The 19,310-nt window shown below is 37.6% G+C and overlaps 1 protein-coding gene across 1 annotated transcript in view; it reads right to left on the minus strand.

Annotated features, from left to right (window-relative positions):
• The window catches only part of LOC134538572 (uncharacterized), a 35,681-nt gene extending 19,737 nt beyond the window's left edge, over positions 1 to 15,944 (minus strand). Inside the window, exons 1-2 of the mRNA XM_063379996.1 lie at positions 15,878 to 15,944; positions 6,910 to 7,018 (exon numbers count right to left, since the gene is read on the minus strand). Coding sequence (XP_063236066.1) covers positions 6,910 to 7,018; positions 15,878 to 15,931 — 163 coding nt within the window. The 5' untranslated portion in view covers positions 15,932 to 15,944. The remainder of the gene's footprint in view (positions 1 to 6,909; positions 7,019 to 15,877) is intronic.
• Positions 15,945 to 19,310: the final 3,366 nt, after the last annotated feature.

A 19,310-nucleotide genomic window follows, 5' to 3' on the forward strand; every position in this document is an offset into this window, starting at 1 on the left:
CCATAATCACTAAACAATCCAGTTCTGCAACAGACTATTTCATTACCAACCTTGACCCAAAATACCTTACAAATAATGTATTTGACTATGGACTCTCAGATCATATGGCTCAGATAGTAAAAGTGCATCAATGACATCTACCTGATAGGAAAACTAAAATAAAATTTAGGCGCATTAATAGGCACAATAAAACATTGTTCTTGAATATTTTGGATAAGGAAACTTGGATGGATATCGATGAAATGACAACCATTGAACAAAAATTTTAATTCATAACAAAAATTGACAATCATCATAAATGCATCATTTCCGTTAAAACACGTTACAACTGACCAAAAACCCAAACCATGGCTAACCAAGGGAATAATTACATCCAGTGAAAAGCTAAAGAGCTTACATTTATTAAGTAAAACCAATAGTGAGACCACACATTTTCAGCAGTATTACAAGAACTACAAAAAAAAATATTATAGGAGTGTCATACGACAGGGTAAGAGGATGTATTTACAGAACAGGATAAATCTAAGTGAAAATAAAATGACCACCACATGGAAAATAATCAATTCTGAACTAGATAGGGACACTAAACGGGCAAAAGAAATCAATAAACTAGAAATAAATGGCAAAGTAATACAGGACAGTGAGCAGATTGCTTCAGAATTCAATATGTTTTTCACTAATATTGCTGATACACTAAATTCAACACAAAACAGACTAATAACAGAAGCTATTCAAAGTCTGAAACATCATTGTCCCTCTAACAATAAGACCATTTACTTATACCCAACACCAGCAAAAAAAAAATAATAAAATTTATAAAACAATTAAAAAAACTCAAATTCTTCAGATATCTATGGCATATCGAACAAAATTATAAAAGTTGCTGGACATCACATTGCTAAGCCACTATCAAAACTAATGAATGAAGTTTTTCTGGAAGGTATTGTACCATATTTGAAAAAAAGCAAAAATACTCCCTGTCTATAAAAAAGGAATTACAACAGATGCAGCAAACTATAGACCTATTAGTTTACTACCCATTTTTGCCAAAATCTTTTAAAAAGTACTTTACAATAGACTATCACTTTTCTTCAGAGACTGCAATATTTCGAACAATAATCAATATGGTTTTCAATAACATAAATCAACATTAAATGCTATACATAATTTCCCTAGTAAAGTTTTTAACATTTTGGTCTGTATTAATGACCTGCCTCTAAACATTCCACAGGCCAACACAGCCGTAACTTATACTGAGAGTTAAAATGTTACACATCAGAACATCCAACATCAATTAATGCGAATGAGTCATTGAAGAGAGAAAAAAATTTGCACTGCGAGGTGAGGTATAAATCGACAGTGGCAGCCACAAGTAGCCGAACTATGAAGGCAAGGGTGGGATTAGCCTAACTCTCGGCAAGGGAACGAATATCTGAACAAAAACACACGGACAGGTCATGGTCACTGTTAAAGTCAAGTTAATATTTACAGAGAATCCAATAAATAAACCATCCAGCGCCGCGCCTATTTCCTGCCGCTCAAAACAACTATTAGCCCAGGAAACAAAGAAATAAAAAGGACATACTTGTGAAAAATTTGTGCAAATATGAAATTTTGCACATTGGTACAGTAGACTATGCTTAATAACATACCGTTAGTTACTGTTATAGACCTTGTGCGTATCACCGAAAACATGCAATTAAGTTCTATATAACAGAGACTTAAAGCAATCCCTTAAAATGCTTCCCATTTATGCAGTTTTAAAAGAATTTTTCCAATAACCAATCGGAATAATGTGTAAACGCTATTTAACATATTTATCTTAAAAATATTTCGTGTGTATAGATTAAATATAATATTTAAATCAAATTATTTATAAAGGAAGTTTTATTTTTAATGTCTGCCACACTAACAGCTAAAAATAAGATTTACAACAAACTGAAGAACCCAATGTGAAAAATTTCTTTATAAATATTTTTGCGTCTATCTAAACAGGTTGGTTCAATAGAGTGGACCGAGTTTCGCAGGGGGTTTACACTGCAACGGTTCTAAGCTCTCACGACCAGCGCGACATTGCGAGACTCATTATTATTCTTGGTATTATTCAGGGACTAGCTAATAACCCGCGTCTTCGATAGCACATTTTCTGAGTATTAATAAAATCATACTATTAAAAGGCTTACATCCAGCATTATTTTATAGAGATACATATAAAGTTTATGATTAAACATAACTGAACCATTTTCCCCACGCTTAAAAGACGAAATAAGACAAAATATAAATATTAAAATTTGTAATTCAATTTGCTGGTTTTCATTCTAAATTTTTTCTCTGAGATCCAGAAGATTCTCCCCACATTAGTTCGTAACAATATTGTAGGTAGTGATTTTATATTTTTTTTGCCGTAGCAGTATGATGTTTGAAGAACAAAAAAATCTAAGGTCGCAGTACATTTCGCTAATAAAAGTGCCGTCGTTTCGAATGAAATTTTATATTCATTAATACTTTCAGTAGAAATGTTGCTGAAGGCTCGTTGTGAAAGTATATGGGGATTTAAATATTTTATTGTATGTGAGTAAATTATAAGAAATGACTTGGGTAAACATTTAATTTATATGGTGGCAGCAACAGTCTACGGACAATTAAAAGAAAAACTACATAAACATTTTCCGAAAGAAGTACAGTGGTAATGGCTACAATAGCTAGTCTTTATTCAATATCTGCCTAAAACTGTATTCAATTAATTGGATTATCCTTTCAGACCTCTTTCACGCCCATCACATTTCATTGGTTTTTTTTACCCTTTCTCTTTTTAATCCCTTTTTATGTCCATATTCTCTTTATAGATGTCTTAAAATGAGAATATTGTGACGTACCGATTACAGTTTTAATAAAATTAATATTCCATTTACTAAAAACAAATTTCGTTGAACTTCTAATTTTATATAGGCCAGCTAAATTTTTAATCTGAGTGGGTAACGTTTCGTCAAAATGAGGTCATACGAGACGTAAAAACTCATCAATAACAATCAGGTGTGTTAAAAAATATGTCATGACCTGCAAGTGAAAACTACAATTTTTTTTTTGCCTATAGTGACTTATAAAACTATCCAGATTTTTAAAACTGTGTCAATCCGCTTCATTGGTGTGATATATATACATATATATTAGCCTAGTTGTTTGAAAAAGGTTGATACTACAACACATGAAAAAATATCCCTTTCGGCACAGCCTACAGGAGCAGGTAGATTTCGACGTTTATATTTCTTTATGTTGGAACAAAAGTGACATATTCATTTTAACAACATTATCAGAAAAACCATCAATATTGGCTTGGAGATATTTTAAATATTAACAATAGTTTCTTAATTAAATTTTTTAGAGGTATCTTGTATCTAATATTTACTATATTTAAATGAATAAGAACAGATTGAATAGTGATCATAGTACATAAATTATTAATTTGTTTTTAATCACACTCCATTTTTTATCCCCTTGCGCCGTGTTCATCTTAAAAAAAATTATTTTCGACCAAAGGTTTTAGATAAAAATTAAAGTATTTATACACAATTCTAACGGAATTGATAGTGTGCCTACTGAGGAAGACATCGAATTTTTGGTTTTTCAACCCCCCAATTGTTTCCACCCCTTGCAATAAAGGTTGGTCGTATAAAAAATTATTTCAGACAAAAATTGTAGATAAAATTAATAATCTTTCAAAAAAAGATTAGGACTCAATAACGTACATAGTACGGAAAATATTATTATTTTTAAATATTCAAACCCTGTTTTTTCCAGACCTTTCATCAATGGTTCGTCTCATCAAAAATTGTTTTTGACAAGAGTTTTAGATAAAAATTAAAGGATTTATACACAATTCAAATGGAATTGATATTATTCCTACTGTGGGAGTTATGATTTTTTTGAAAACCCGGATTTTTTCTCCTCTTGCAGTTATGATTGGTTGTACAAACAATTATCTAAGATAAAATTTTTTGGTATTACTCATAACATTAATGTATTATACGTTCAAACGGATGTGATACTAATCATATTTTGGAGGTTATTTCGATTTTTCTGTTTTTCTTAAAACCTTAGCCATCTCTACCCATTTGGTCGAATACCGCCCATTAACGAACTCGACCGAGATTTCCCATTACTAGATTTCATTTATTAGTTTGAAAGTGATTTGTGCAAAATTTTGCACAAATCACTTTCAAACTAATAAATGAAATCTAGTAATATTAACTTTTGAGATGACATGTTTTGGGGTCTATGGACCCTAAAACGAACTCGACCGAGATTTCCCATTACTAGATTTCATTTATTAGTTTGAAAGTGATTTGTGCAAAATTTTGCACAAATCACTTTCAAACTAATAAATGAAATCTAGTAATATTAACTTTTGAGATGACATGTTTTGGGGTCTATGGACCCTAAAACGAAAAGCATTACAAAAATTTTCCGGAAGTCGCACCATGGAAACGGCTACAATAAGTAGTATTTCTTTGAGATCTACCTAACAGGCAACAAAAAAAAACACGTAGACCTACCACAAAAAGACGTCAATCATTACTTAAAATAAACATATATTTCATTAAACGTTAAAACAATGCAAACATTTTTTTCTTTTTGTAACTGTGACTTGATATTTTAATGGTTCAGTTTTGTTCAGTTGGAAAGAATCGATGTCACAAACATAATTTTCATTGTCAATACAGCAGTTTATTAATTGTCCAGTTCTGAGTGTTGTGTAATACTTCTAAATTTGTGGTTTCTAATCTTTAGGGGAATTTGTTAAAAATTTCTTAACAGTAGAGCAAACAGAGAAAACTTTAAAAAGGAATCATGCATTTAAATCTTAGCGCTTTACTTGAAATAATTTTTATTGTCGTGAAATCATACACAAAATAAATTTGAAAACTGATAACTTTGACAAATTATTTCATAAACACTAATACAAAGTTTAATTATTTTAGCTAATACATTTCCAAAACGTGTTGAGCTCTTTTCCTAAATAGAATGATCAACCACAGAGTAGATTTCCAATTTTTATGAAACTAATTCATGCAGTAAACAAAATAGTTGCATTCATTAGAATTTTTGGTCATATTAGAGATGTTTATTTGGATTTAGAAGATATTTATATGATACAAATAGACCTTGTTATCAAGTAAAAGAATGATTTGTATCTAATTGTTACAAAATATAACTAAAAAATTTTCACGCAAAAAAAAAATTGCGGGGAATAAATAACATGAACACTTTTAAGTATGTAACTGTATTATCTCGTAACTTATATACCCGTAAGTTTTCACCAATAGTTGCGGCACTTTAAAAAAAAATATTTTCATGAAAAATCAAGCACGTAAGCACAGATATAATTGACTGGTGAGAGAACACTAGTATTTGATACAAAAAATGCGAATTACAGAGATATTATTTTTCATAAAGCATCATATTTTAAGTGGAATGCAGCAAATATTTCAAATAAAAGACCAATGATCAAAGACCATATGAATGCATTTGTAATGCCGCAGGAAGTTTCCCTCACCTCCCACACAGTTATGAGCGCCTAATACCCAGTTCGCCCGAGCACTCCACATTCGAGTCCCAACCACCGTGCGGGTCCCACCCACCCCTCGGGTCCCCCCCCACCCCACAGGTACCCTCCCCCCTCAGCCAATGGGAGAGTATTTGGCCACTGCCAATGGGAACAGTGATGTTTCTGCGGGGCGGACCGAGGCCTGCCAGGTGGTATCGTGGAGGGAGGTCGAAGCATTGCAGGGGAAACGGTCGGGGTTATGACGAGGTCGGGGAACTGACATAGAGCCGGCGTAGCCAGGATTTGTGTATGGGGGGTGTTAAGAGGCATGGCACCCCCCTCTGTATTAAAGCGGGGGGTCCGGGGGCCCTCCCCCGGGAAAATTTGGATTTTAAGGTGTCAAATAGTGCTATTTTAGCAGTTTTCGATACTTAAATTTAAATATTGTAATGGTAAAATTTTTATTAATTTTAATATGAAATTTGTTTGAGTGATGAATAAGAAATTAATTAAATATTTGGTGCTAAGGGGGGGGTTTGAACCCCTAAAACCCCCCCCTGGCTACGCCCCTGGTCCAATGTACTGTTTAGTAACATCTTTTGGTTGGTCTGTTTCTCAGTGATTTATCCATGGTCGGTTTTTATCTTTATTTGTTCTTTTGCATCCGTCTCTGTGTTTTCAGCTTACTGTATTCATCTGAGTGTAATATATTTTCCAACTAATACCAAGGAAAAAATTTCTAAAACTTTTGCCGGTAATTGAGGTATTTCCATGACATACATAGTGACCAAAAACCGTGTATGTCCTTTAAACAAATATTTAAAATATTCTCATCAATGAATTATTAATATAACGTAACAAAACTGAATGGTTATCTACTGCACGGTAGAATGAAAAATGATGTGCAAAAAGCAGCCTCGCTGGGACCACTTCACTTAGCCTCGTGCCTTTAGCCACTGCCCTTGGCTGCATGAGGCAGGATGCAGCGAGGCAAAAGGCTGGACACGTGCTCACCTGAGTACTCGTGCAGGTCGCGCTCAGCAGCAGGCTGGACACGTGCTCACCTGAGTACTCGTGCAGGTCGCGCTCAGCAGCAGGCTGGACACGTGCTCACCTGAGTACTCGTGCAGGTCGCGCTCAGCAGCAGGCTGGACACGTGCTCACCTGAGTACTCGTGCAGGTCGCGCTCAGCAGCAGGCTGGACACGTGCTCACCTGAGTACTCGTGCAGGTCGCGCTCAGCAGCAGGCTGGACACGTGCTCACCTGAGTACTCGTGCAGGTCGCGCTCAGCAGCAGGCTGGACACGTGCTCACCTGAGTACTCGTGCAGGTCGCGCTCAGCAGCAGGCTGGACACGTGCTCACCTGAGTACTCGTGCAGGTCGCGCTCGGACACTGCGCTCAGCAGCTGCTGCACCAGCTCAGTCTGCTCAGCCAGCACGGCGTAGCGCAGCTCCTCCATCGCTGTCACCACCTGCGTCACACGGGGACTTTTTATCTTAATATATATAAATCCAGTGTCCTAAAGTTTGTTTCCAGTGAACTCTTCATCACCAAGTCAAACGATTTCAATGAAAATTGGCATTTATGTGAAATTTTTTCCAACTTGAGAGATAGGATAGTATTTATTTCGATTAATGGTCTTAATAAATTTAAATTAATAATAAACTGATTATCAATGTTGATTGGTGTTATTAAGCGTAAGTTTCATAAGTCTCAAACAGATGGCGCCTTAAATCAGTTTTTAACAGACAACTGTTGTACTGTCTGACATAAATATCTCATAGATGGCGCTACGTTTCAATTCAAATTTTATTTTTCACCATGTTGTGCACATTTTCGTTGATCAATGTACTACGTAACCTCGCTTTTTTTTTTGTTTCTAAATCACTCAGCCACAGCAACGCGTGGCCGGGTGTGCTAGTTTAATATAATTTATAGACACGCGCTATTGCATTTTTGCACTGTACTTTATGGGGAAAACTCAAAAACGTAAATTAAAGTATAATAATAGTGGTGTACAAATGGGGCTCTGGGGACAGGCTTTCAGACTGGCGGAGCCTGGAGCTGACAGTCATCTCTGATTGTGTCGTATTGGCGGCCATCTTGGACTCAAAAATGATTAAAAAATGACAAAACGGCACAAAATTTCTAAAAATGTCCTTATTTCGAGGGAAAAATTCTCGTTTTGAGTGAAAATTTACATTTTTCTTCCTCGACAATTCAAAAATCGGAATTCGAAAAACCTCAAAAAAATCTTGCCTTAGAAATAACAAAAATTCTTAAAAACGGTTTCAGACTCCTTAAAGCAAGCCGCCATAAGGCGCTATTATCGGGACCTTCGCCTTGACCTTGACTATAAAATGCAATTCTTTTAATTTCCAACAAAAAAAATCCTAAAAAAAAAATATTGCCTACTGCAAAATTTTAGTTACCTAATAGATTTCTGTCCTTGGTTTGATTTCCGGCGAGAGTAAAGATGTAATGTATTAATATATTAAAAAAAAATATTGATAAAAATTTCTTACGTCACACCACCATCTTGTATTAAGACATAAATGTTGCAATTTTCTTTACGGCCGCCATCTTGAAAACCCGTAATTTTTATGCTACAAAATCGGGAAAAAATTTAAAATTTATTAATAAAATTAATTAAAAAATGTTAATAGAATATATTAAAAACACTTGCACATATCGTTACGATCGCCATTTTTGATTCTAGAAACGTTGCACATTTCGTTACGCACGCCACAAAGGGAGAATTTGTACCGTATGTTTGCAACAGAAAATCATAGAAGTCTACGTTTACGTGGTAACCTTGATAACCAAAAGACCCATAATTTTCCATGACGTTTATTTACTTTAAAGTATTTCACCGCGAAAATAGTTTTGAAGCTGTCTGTTCGCGAAGGCAGCACGAACGCGTATACAAGGCGAAGCTGTAGTTCGGAGGTTAGGTCTCACATAGCTAGGTTACGAGCATGAAGCATCAAGGTGACTTCAGTATATAATATTTACGTAATTGTAATTCAAGAAACTGCCGAAACAAGCATAACGAATTTTGTGGAAAATGTTACATTTTTGTAATGCGGTTGATTTTCACCTCGGCAAAATGCATAGTTAAACCTTGCGCGTTTTCTTGTCTATTTGCTTACTTGCCGAAGCAAAGCCTTTATTTTAGCTCTCTGCTTTTGAAATTTCTCTTTAATTTTCGCTCGACGCCTCATGAGGGGGCAGATTACAAGAATAATGGTAATTTAATGTTTTTGAAAATTTTTTGACGTGACAACGTCTAATAAATCGATGAACGCCGGCTGCACGCACGAAAAAGTGTCCCGTTACGCACATTGTTCCGATACGCTGTATCCCGTTACGCTCATTGTTTCGTTACGACGTGTCCCGTTACGCTCATTGTTCCGTTACGCTGTTGGCGAGTGCAGTAATAATAGGTTATGTTACAACTGACTAAAAAATTATGGTGATTCATATAATTTATGATAGATATTTGATTACAGTTATTTATATGAAAACTTGTTCATAATTATATTTAAACTTTATAGCTAAACGCCAGTTTTTAAAATTAATTACAAGTCATCTACACATGAACTGTTTCGTCGACTGTTTATAAAGTGAAGTGAAAAGTTAATGTGGTTTTCATTGCTTATTACAACAACAATTTCGGCAATAAAGGTTGATTATTCTTGCATTCTAAAAATCTGATTACTAGCATAATTTCAAGTATTTATTCTTTTATCATTAAAATAAAAATGATTCACTTTTATTCGTAAAAGTATGCAATAATTTCATCAATGTTTTGTTATGACGTCACGTTAAACTTTCGTCCGTAAACCGACTTTACATAAAACCAATTTTATACATTACAAACTCTATTCATGTTAACGATATTGACTATTACAATACACGTGCAATGAATCAATAATTTTGTTTTGTTTTGGCCATTTGCAGTAATACTTGCCCAGAAGGCATTGTTCTGGAGGAAAGGTGAACCACACCAGTCACCTGCTCACAAGCATGTCTGATCCACGGCCTGTGAGCCGCCCTGGCCTAGCGCCAGGCCCCGCTACCCGGGGATGCGACAGGAGAGTCAGGAAGCTCGACTGCCGAGAGAGAAAGCGAAAATGTAGCGCCGTGTATTTTTTCGCGAAAAAACTTCCAGACCAGCTGCGTGTTGAATCTTTGCAGCATCGTCTGTGCCTCGTGGTTGACTTGGGGTTATCCCAGACGCCCGCCAATCACAAGGGAACATTCTCTCTGGCAAAGGGCGTACTTTAATGAAGTCTGAGAGATCAGATCATTTTCGCGAGAAATAAGTGCCCCCCCACGGAAAAGAAATATTAGACAGTATGCAGATAAAAATTAATTATTACGTGTCTGACAAAACTTTGTTGCGATGAGCTGCGATCAAAGGAATCTGTTCGAAATTCTTAATTGACTAACTTATGCAATATTAGTTTTCCAAGGTATGTTATTGTGCTATAATGTCGTTATTAATTCTTTTAAACATGGGAAGAGTACAAAACCTGTCCGCGGTAGAGAAGTGAAAAATATCCCACTGATGCAAAACCACCACCAAACTTTTTTTTTTACTGGTATCACTACTCACGAAAGTTGATACAGCCACTCACGTCATATATGACGTCATCTGGGCAGCAGACTGAGTCCTACACTTGTAGCGCCGCGAGTGAAGCTGTGTCCGAGACACCGGAGTGGACATAGAGACCTCCCGCGCGCTAACTAGACAACTTCTAACTGCTCTAATAGCATTGCGAGCCTCGATGCCTGTGTTAGACCCACTGTTTGTTGGCGAACGGATACACGTGTTCTGGAATGTATGGGAATGAAGACCGCATAAAACTACTTAACTAAATAACCACTTGCAATTTTTTCAAGAAAGTAATTATGCACATTTTTATCTTCAGATAATATCACGTACACTGCACTCCGTTTTAAAGTAAGCGAGAAATTGATTTGACAGCTACTGCAAAAAAAAATATCAAATTTTAGTAGCTAATTCTTCTTAAACATTTACCAAAATAGTTTTTCATGTATGTCTAGTAGGGGCTGGAAAAATTCGCGGTTTCAATGACCTACAGGATAGACTCCGTGATTCTCTATGTAGTCTGGAAAATTAATACCTGATCATTGGCTTATGACTTGTGAAACCTGTTAACTAGATGCTTGTGATTTGGTACTTCTTTCGTTGAGAGTTATTCATTAGCTCTGAGTCCTTCAGACCAACTGTGATCCAATCACTGAAGCAGCAAAAATTTAACAAAATTGAATTATAGTCTTTCGCGAAATGAAACTGCAAATATTTTCCGGACTCTAATGATTAGATACAAGATCTTTTGTTTATTTAGTTTATTTGTGACCAATGCCACGGATAACAGAAAGAAATAACTGTTCAGGTTAATTTTTTAAGTTAAGTTTTATAATAATTTATTTTATGTATTTGGCACGATTTAATGGTTTTATTGTTCTCTGAGACTATCAGGTTGGCAACATGATCGCCGTACTGACGAGAACATTATATAGACTCGGGAGTTTTTAATGTTTATTTTGAGTATAGTTTAAGTTTTTGTTTTAATGGTACCAGTTTGAAGTATTATTTTATATTTAATTTTCCATGGGCAGCATATATACGTAAAGACGTGTGAGAAATGGAAAGACTGGAACTATTTTCTTCGGCGCGCGACAGTGGCGCGCTAGGCGGGCAAGCCGTGAGATGTCACTCTTGGCTTGAGCGGTCGCAAACCAAGAGCTCGCGTAAAAAAAAAAGTCATGCAACATATCAACGACATGACGCGTGTGAGTCCGGGTGCGCTGTACGTTTAACCGGGTGTTTGACGCAAGGATAGTGCTTACTGAAGTGTCGCTGTGAAACTTTTAAAGACGTTATTTATTTTTTCCCGCAAAATTCACCGCGTGGCGATTGCGAGTGGTGTGCACATTTTCACTGAATTAGTCGGCGGGCTGCAGTTCGTACATTGTAGCACCGAGTTCCCGGTACACAGCAAGCGAGGTGCTTCTACTGCTAGGAGGAACGTGTGTGTAGCGGCCAGGCAACTGCAGTAAAATTGCGTGTCGCATCACCGGCGCGCCGGCCAGCTACCTGCCATGTAAGTAACCAGCTGGTAGAACTTTAGTGACGGCATTTCAAGAAATAATATTGAGTGGTGCACGTGGTTCAGTGATCACCGGTCTGTCAGTACATTAGGATACGTGAAGTCCGCGCTGCAGACTTTCGTCGAACAAACTGTGCGTTTTATTTGCGAGTTACAATTATTTTAGTTGCGTTTAAATTAATTCTGTTAAGGCTGCCCCAACGAGACTTTATTTTCAGTTAAAAGCTTTTAAAAGTATAGTAGGAAAAAGACATAATGTATAACTATTGTCAATATTTATATTTTTTATAAAAAAAAACTTTAAATCAACATTTATACATTTTTTTTAAATACATTTATTTGTAATTTCAAATATTATATATATTAATACAGGCAGGTTGAGAATTTGAATACCATTGTTCGGCGGTATTTTCTTTTGTATGCCGAAGCGAACAAAACGTAAAAGCACAATGTGAGCCTCCGCGGATAAGTAAGACTGCTCCTGGTAAGACGTGGGAACTGTCACGATCTGTTGTCCCAATGGGGGACAGTGACATTTGACATGTTAAGTCACGAGTTTGAAAGTTCCTAGTAGCACCTGTAAAAAAATGTCTCTCCTTATCTGGAACAAAGTATATAATGTAGGTATGATGTAATAACTTCGAATGCGTAGCTGGTTAGACAAAGAATTCCATTCACACGAAAGTTTATTGAAGACTAACAATTAGTCGAAATTTCCTACTATAAACCAGTCTAAAAAATTTACCTTACAGTTGAAACGTGTGCATTCAGGATGATAAATGTTGATGGTGTTTTTGTTTGTGTTATTGGATGGTACATTTTTGGGCCTGGTCCAGGCTGATCTCTGGTCCACTGGAGAACCTACTGGAGAACGAAAGGCGCTATGAACCTGACGTCACTTTAAGCAGCGAACAGTTGTTTTGCTGTCTGGTGACTGTAGACAGCCATCTAGGGTGTGATGCATGGGTGGATACACGGAAATCTCGTGGATTCGTCACGTGTGTCAAGTTGGCGACCACACATTTGAATTTCAAGGTCAAAATTTGTCACGAATTAGTGCTCAATTTGTGCTAATTTGTGCCGTAGAAATCAGAATTTGTGCTGCATTACGTAAAAAGTTATAGCATTTATTAAGGTGGTCGCCAACTTGACGTCAAGTTGGCGACCACCCAAGGAAAATATCAATTTTTTGGAATGAATTTTATGTCACGAATTAGTGCTCAATTTGTGCTGCCAGAAGCCAAAAATTCGAGCTTATCGCAACGTAAACTAAAAAGTTATAGCCCTTGATATGTTTGAAGCGAATTGACAGCTGGCGACCACACATTGGAATTTCAAGGTCAAAATTTGTCACGAATTAGTGCTCAATTTGTGCTAATTTGAGCCGTAGAAATCAGAGTTTGTGCTGCATTACGTAAAAAGTTGTAGCATATATTAAGGTGGTCGCCAACTTGACGTCAAGTTGGCGACCACCCAAGGAAAATATCAATTTTTTGGAATGAATTTTATATCACGAATTAGTGCTCAATTTGTGCTAATTTGTGCCGTAGAAATCAGAGTTTGTGCTGCATTACGTAAAAAGTTATAGCATATAGTAAGTTGGTCGCCAACTTGACGTCAAGTTGGCGACCAACTTACTATATGCTATAACTTTTTACGTAATGCAGCACAAACTCTGATTTCTACGGCACAAATTAGCACAAATTGAGCACTAATTCGTGACAAATTTTGACCTTGAAATTCCAATGTGTGGTCGCCAGCTGTCAATTCGCTTCAAACATATCAAGTGCTATAACTCTTTATTTTACGTTGCGATAAGCACAAAATTTTGGCATCTTGCAGCACAAATTGAGCACTAATTCGTGATATAAAATTTATTCTTAAAAATTAATATTTTCCTTGGGTGGTCGCCAACTTGACGTCAAGTTGGCGACCACCTTAATATATGCTATAACTTTGTACGTAATGCAGCACAAATTCTGATTTCTGTGGCACAAATTAGCACAAATTGAGCACTAATTCGTGACATAAAATTCATTCCAAAAAATTGATATTTTCTTTGGGTGGTCGCCAACTTGACATCAAGTTGGCGACCACCTTAATATTTGCTATAACTTTTTACGTAATGCAGCACAAATTCTGATTTCTACGGCACAAATTAGCACAAATTGAGCACTAATTCGTGACATAAAATTCATTCCAAAAAATTGATATTTTCTTTGGGTGGTCGCCAACTTGACGTCAAGTTGGCGACCACCTTAATATTTGCTATAACTTTTTACGTAATGCAGCACAAATTCTGATTTCTACGGCACAAATTAGCACAAATTGAGCACTAATTCGTGTCAAATTTTGACCTTGAAATTCCAATGTGTGGTCGCCAACTTGACACACGTGGATTCGTCTGCCCTCAGAGTAGGATTCAAATTCATAGGTGCGCGAATCCATTTTTTTCTTTCCCACTGGTTGATTCCTTAGCGAGAACATTTTTATCCTTGTTTATTGGGACTACCTGACTCGCTTACTTCACTCCTGGCTCACGGTCGTGGAGGGGCGCGTCCACACAACTGCCGTCCAATCACGAGCGCCCGGACTGGAGCCGTGTGAACCGATGCTCGCGTGTCGTGACTCACGTCTTGTTATCGCCGCTCGCACATATTTGCGTGTCGCAGTCACGTGACTCGCCCGTCGCCGCTGCTACTGGCCGAGCTGACAGCAGGCATCCGAGGCTCCCGCGCGGGACCGCAGGACTCGTCACTGTCACTGTCACTGTCACTGTCACTGTCACTGTCACGAGCTTACCGGAGTCCAGACGAATGCCAAACAGCTCTGACTACAAGGACACGTTACGTGGACAAGCTAATGTTTGGGGGCTGTTAATGTTTAGATTAAGAAGTTTGGTTTCTGGGTAGTAGCCCGTGCCCTTGGCGAATAATTCACCGACGTTTCGGTCGACATTGCAGTTGCCATCATCAGGGCGCAGTTACCTTCTGAGATTCCAGTAGGTAACTTCTCCCTGATGATGGCGACTGCAATGTCGACCGAAACATCGGTGAATTATTCGCCAAGGACGCGGCTGCAACCCAGAAACCAAGCTTCTTCAGACAATGGCCGTGAAAGCCTGCGAGCATTATTAATGTTTATATTAGTAAGGTTGATAAGTGTGTATATATATATAAAATTAAGAAAGTGACGCGTGATTCCAGAATCCAGCTAACGAAATTAAGTTATTTATATTTTTGCTAAAAAAATAGTTTTAACTACGAGTACAAATGATAATACAAACGGTTAATTTAAAACAGTAGTATTCCACTTGATTCCATGCTCTTACGTTCAAGCTAGGGTTGAAATATAGATTAACTATTTTAAGTTTATATAAAAGAAACTATTTAATAAACCCTAACACAAAGTTATAGGGCTACCAGTGAAACAATTGACGACACCGCGCAAATGGAGGGATGGAGAAATGTATCCACCCCTCCCCACTCCCCGAATGCTCTCTGGAGTACCCATGCTTCAGGTAGAACACTCTCTCACCGCTCACTATACTCGCCCCTCCTCGTGGGTGCGCCACTGTCGTTGCCATGGATACGCAGAAGGCATCAACAATGCAAAAGCCCGTAGCCATGGAAAGGAAGAAAGCATCATCGACGAAATGTCGAAATTTAATCAAATTTTGCTAATTTCTAAAATGACATATCACATCGCCCGAGAGGCATGTAGGTAGTGCCAGGGCCACTCAGAACTGACCTCATTTTAATATGAACGAACTTGAAATGGGAGCTCAGCTTATATATTTGTTGCGCATGGTTGTGAAAAAAAAAAGTGATTTTATTTTTATTTATCTATCCGGCTCAACGTCATCTGAAGGAGATACAATATGCACCAGTTAATTTTACGTATGATCATGAGCTTCCTTTTAAACGCAGAATGTTTAATCAGAATCGGCTCAGCAGTTGTCGTGTCACGCTCCAGCACAGAGTGGTGAGTTGCCACCAGCAGATGTGGAGTGTGCGCGGAGTGTGCGCGGAGTGTGCGCGGAGAGTGCGCGGAGTGTGCGCGGAGTGTGCGCGGAGTGTGCGCGGAGAGTGCGCGGAGAGTGCGCGGAGAGTGCGCGGAGTGTGCGCGGAGTGTGCGCGGAGTGTGCGCGGAGTGTGCGCGGAGAGTGTGCGGAGTGCTGCACGTACCTGCGGCAGGCTGAGGGCCCGGCCCGCGGACCGCGGACTGCTGACGGCCACCATGGCGTCTCAGCTGCAACTGGCGCTTATCGCCGTCTCCTCCACTCCACACTGCGCCTCGGGCTCGCTACTGTGTTGTGTCACGAGTGTTTGTCGAGTTAGCCTTCGTCTTTATGTCATCCGATATCAAGATACGGAAATGATAATTCGACTATATTTTATTAAAACGTGTAAATGTATTAAAAATAATTGGTTGTCTGTAAAGTCGGTTTACGGACGATAGTTTAACGTGACAACGTCATAACCAAACATTGATGAAATGATTTCATACTTTTATGAATAAAATTGAATCATTTTTATTGAATTATCACTATTTTGTATGGATACAAAGAAGGAGTGAAATGAAATCTACAATTTAATTGATAAATTTACTTTTATTTGCACTCATTAATTCAAATATGTTTATTACTTTAACGAAGAGATTATTTTAACTATAACTGTTATACATGTTTGCTATTTAACTTCTTCCAATCTGTGTTATTGTGTTAAGGATTGGACGATGATAGGAAAAGTAGGAAACGAATGGGAGTGTTTCAAGTTTAATGTGCCTCGAAAAAGTCAAATCGATGGTTGTTCCAATCGAGTGGAAGAGAGATAGATGCGGCGCAAGCGTACAATGAGCGTAACGGGACACAGCGAAACGGGACAATGTGCTTAACGGGACACTTTTTCCGTGCGTGCAACCGGCGTTCATCGATTTATTAGACGTCACGTCAAAAGACCTAGATCCTGAATCCGAATAATTCGGTAAACTACCCAGATTCTGATATGGTGCAGGACAAAACCAAAATTTCTCTGGTTCATGCTATGTGGTTGGTAGTGTCAGAATCGATAATGACCGTAATCTCAGGCGTCCAGCTGTGAGCTTGGAGTCGTGGACTGACTCACAGGTGACTCCCCGGCTGACTCTTCAATAATACTGCCGGGTGCCGAACTGTTACCCAAGAAATGTTACCTTGGTTGGACAGCTTAAAGTAGCTGCATCTAGGCTTTGAATATATATACTGTATAGAAGTCGCCAGCCCAGGTTAAAATTTCTAATACGGTTTTGAGGTAGTTGGTTAATTCACCGCCGCAATCGCCACCATCTCTAGGGCATCGACTTGTGGTGGTCCCTAGCGGACAAGTGTCGAACTCTTCAAACACCCCTTCCCCCCTCCCGTTGAACGACCTTGAGCTGCAGTGAATGATTGGGGGGTGCGGGGAATGACAGCGGGCGACAGCGCTGCGCTCTAACGTGTAAATAACAACTAAGACGATACAGGGCGTTACGGCAGCGCACTGCAGCGGTGAAGTTCCCAAGCTGCTCATCATACGCTCCTGAAAAACGTAGAGTAAATCCTATCCACTCGCGACTTCTATACAGTATATATATTCAAAGATCTAGGTTAGTAAGTAGTTAGGATGCGCGCAAGATCAGAGTCGCGATAGCAGCGTGGCCCCATGAAGAGCTCATCAGCACAGTAGGGAAAGTTCTGGGAAACGCTTGCTTGGTTTGAACTGAAACCACTTGTTCTGAGCGGCTCATGCGACCAGATAGCGGATAATCTGCTGCAGCGGACCAAAAACAAGGGGAATCTATGCCAAAAAGAAACACGACAAGCTAGAATGTATGCAGTCACTACTCTACACTGTAAAACCAATCCCTTGACAGCAAACAAAAAATTATCAATTATTTTTTTGTGTAAATGAATTAAATATAGTATGATCTCATATATAATACTTAAAAAAATGCGATTAAGACTACTTAAAATTTCTTGGATATATTTGTATTATTTGGTCTAATATTTCTCTATGGTTACAGTAGTCTGTCTTGAAACAGAAACTTTAAATGTGGCAATAATAGTTACATTTGTCATTAAGTGGTGTTGCGTTATTTTTAACGACAATGGAAGTTTTCTTTTGCTGTAAATATACACGTAATACAAAAAAAAAACATTCGTTTGCAACACCATTATTTATATTCAGTAAAAAAAAAAATAATTTCTCTCTGTCGCAATAAACCAATTCTTATTGCAAATAAAGCTGTTTTATGGATTTTCAAAACGAACATTGTTTACATATTAAAATTTAAAAAAAAAGTGTAAACAGTAAGAATTTAGGGCTGGCTCTCATCTCGCATTCTTACGTATGTTACGTTATGATTGTTATGAGTTTACGTAATTATTGTTTTGTTTCGAGTCTTTTCCCATTTTACAGTTTTGAGTTAAGGGTTTGGTAAAGTCTTGTGACTTGCCTGCTCTATAAAAAAACCGTGATTTTTTTCTCTCCCTCGGTTGTGTTTCGCGATCTGCTTGCGTGGTTTATCCGTGGGCTGTGTTGCATGTGTCTGTGTGTGCTCGCTGTTTCTGAGACGTGCAGCATTCATGAATAAACACAACCCAATATACACTATTGCCAAGTAGATTTGAAACATTATTTCGGACATACGCCACTGATGTGTTACAGGGGCGAAAATCTGTAGGATTCCACGGGAGAAAGCGAAAAGGGGGTGGGGGTGGGGGGCGCTGTTATACGTTTAACACTCTATTTTCACAGTTTTCTCCGTTACATACAGTGTAAACTTGCAATGGCGTGGTACCAAAATAATATTTAAAATCATTCTTACCCACTGAAATAATCATTCAAAGAACTATTGTTAAATATTTTGCGAGGGACAAACGGATATATATATATATATATATATATATATATATATATATATATATATATATATATATATATATATATATAGAGTCGCACTCCCGAAGCCAACCTATCGAGAACAACATCTATCTAATCAGGTTCACTGATTGGGCCGTATTTCAGTTTGCGACTTGCTGATGGTCGGCACCTTTGATAAAGCTGTGACGTTTCACTGGAATCGAAGGAAAAAAAAATTATATCTCTACCAGAAAACAAAGAACTTGGTGAGGTAATCGCGTACTAAAAAAAAATATAATAATTTATCTGGTATTAGTAAAGTGTAACATGCTGTCTTCCTAGGCAGCTAAATGCACAAGATGGAGAATGTGATCAGAACTGCCAGGCGTCAATAAAACCTGCCAATCTTCTGCCAATCACGTAATCCATCATAGTGGCTGAATAATACCTTCAAAATTTTAATAAAATTTAAATATGTCCAAACTATTCGAAATTACTTATGAATAAATAATACAAAAACATATTCATCATGAGTGAATGATGTTGGAATATTATCGTAGTAATGATATAAGCTTGTGAAAAACAATTTTATTAAATACTTCACGGCTTTTTAAAAAAGTAATAATTTTTCACAGTGACTGTTTATATATCACAATGAAAACTGTGTAAGTTCTTGTAAATATTTAATAAGCTCTAGCTATAGCAATTAGATAGATATTTATCTAAATAAAAGCACAAA

This window comes from Bacillus rossius, chromosome 13 (assembly GCF_032445375.1).
Source record: "Bacillus rossius redtenbacheri isolate Brsri chromosome 13, Brsri_v3, whole genome shotgun sequence".
Lineage (NCBI taxonomy): Eukaryota > Metazoa > Arthropoda > Insecta > Phasmatodea > Bacillidae > Bacillus > Bacillus rossius.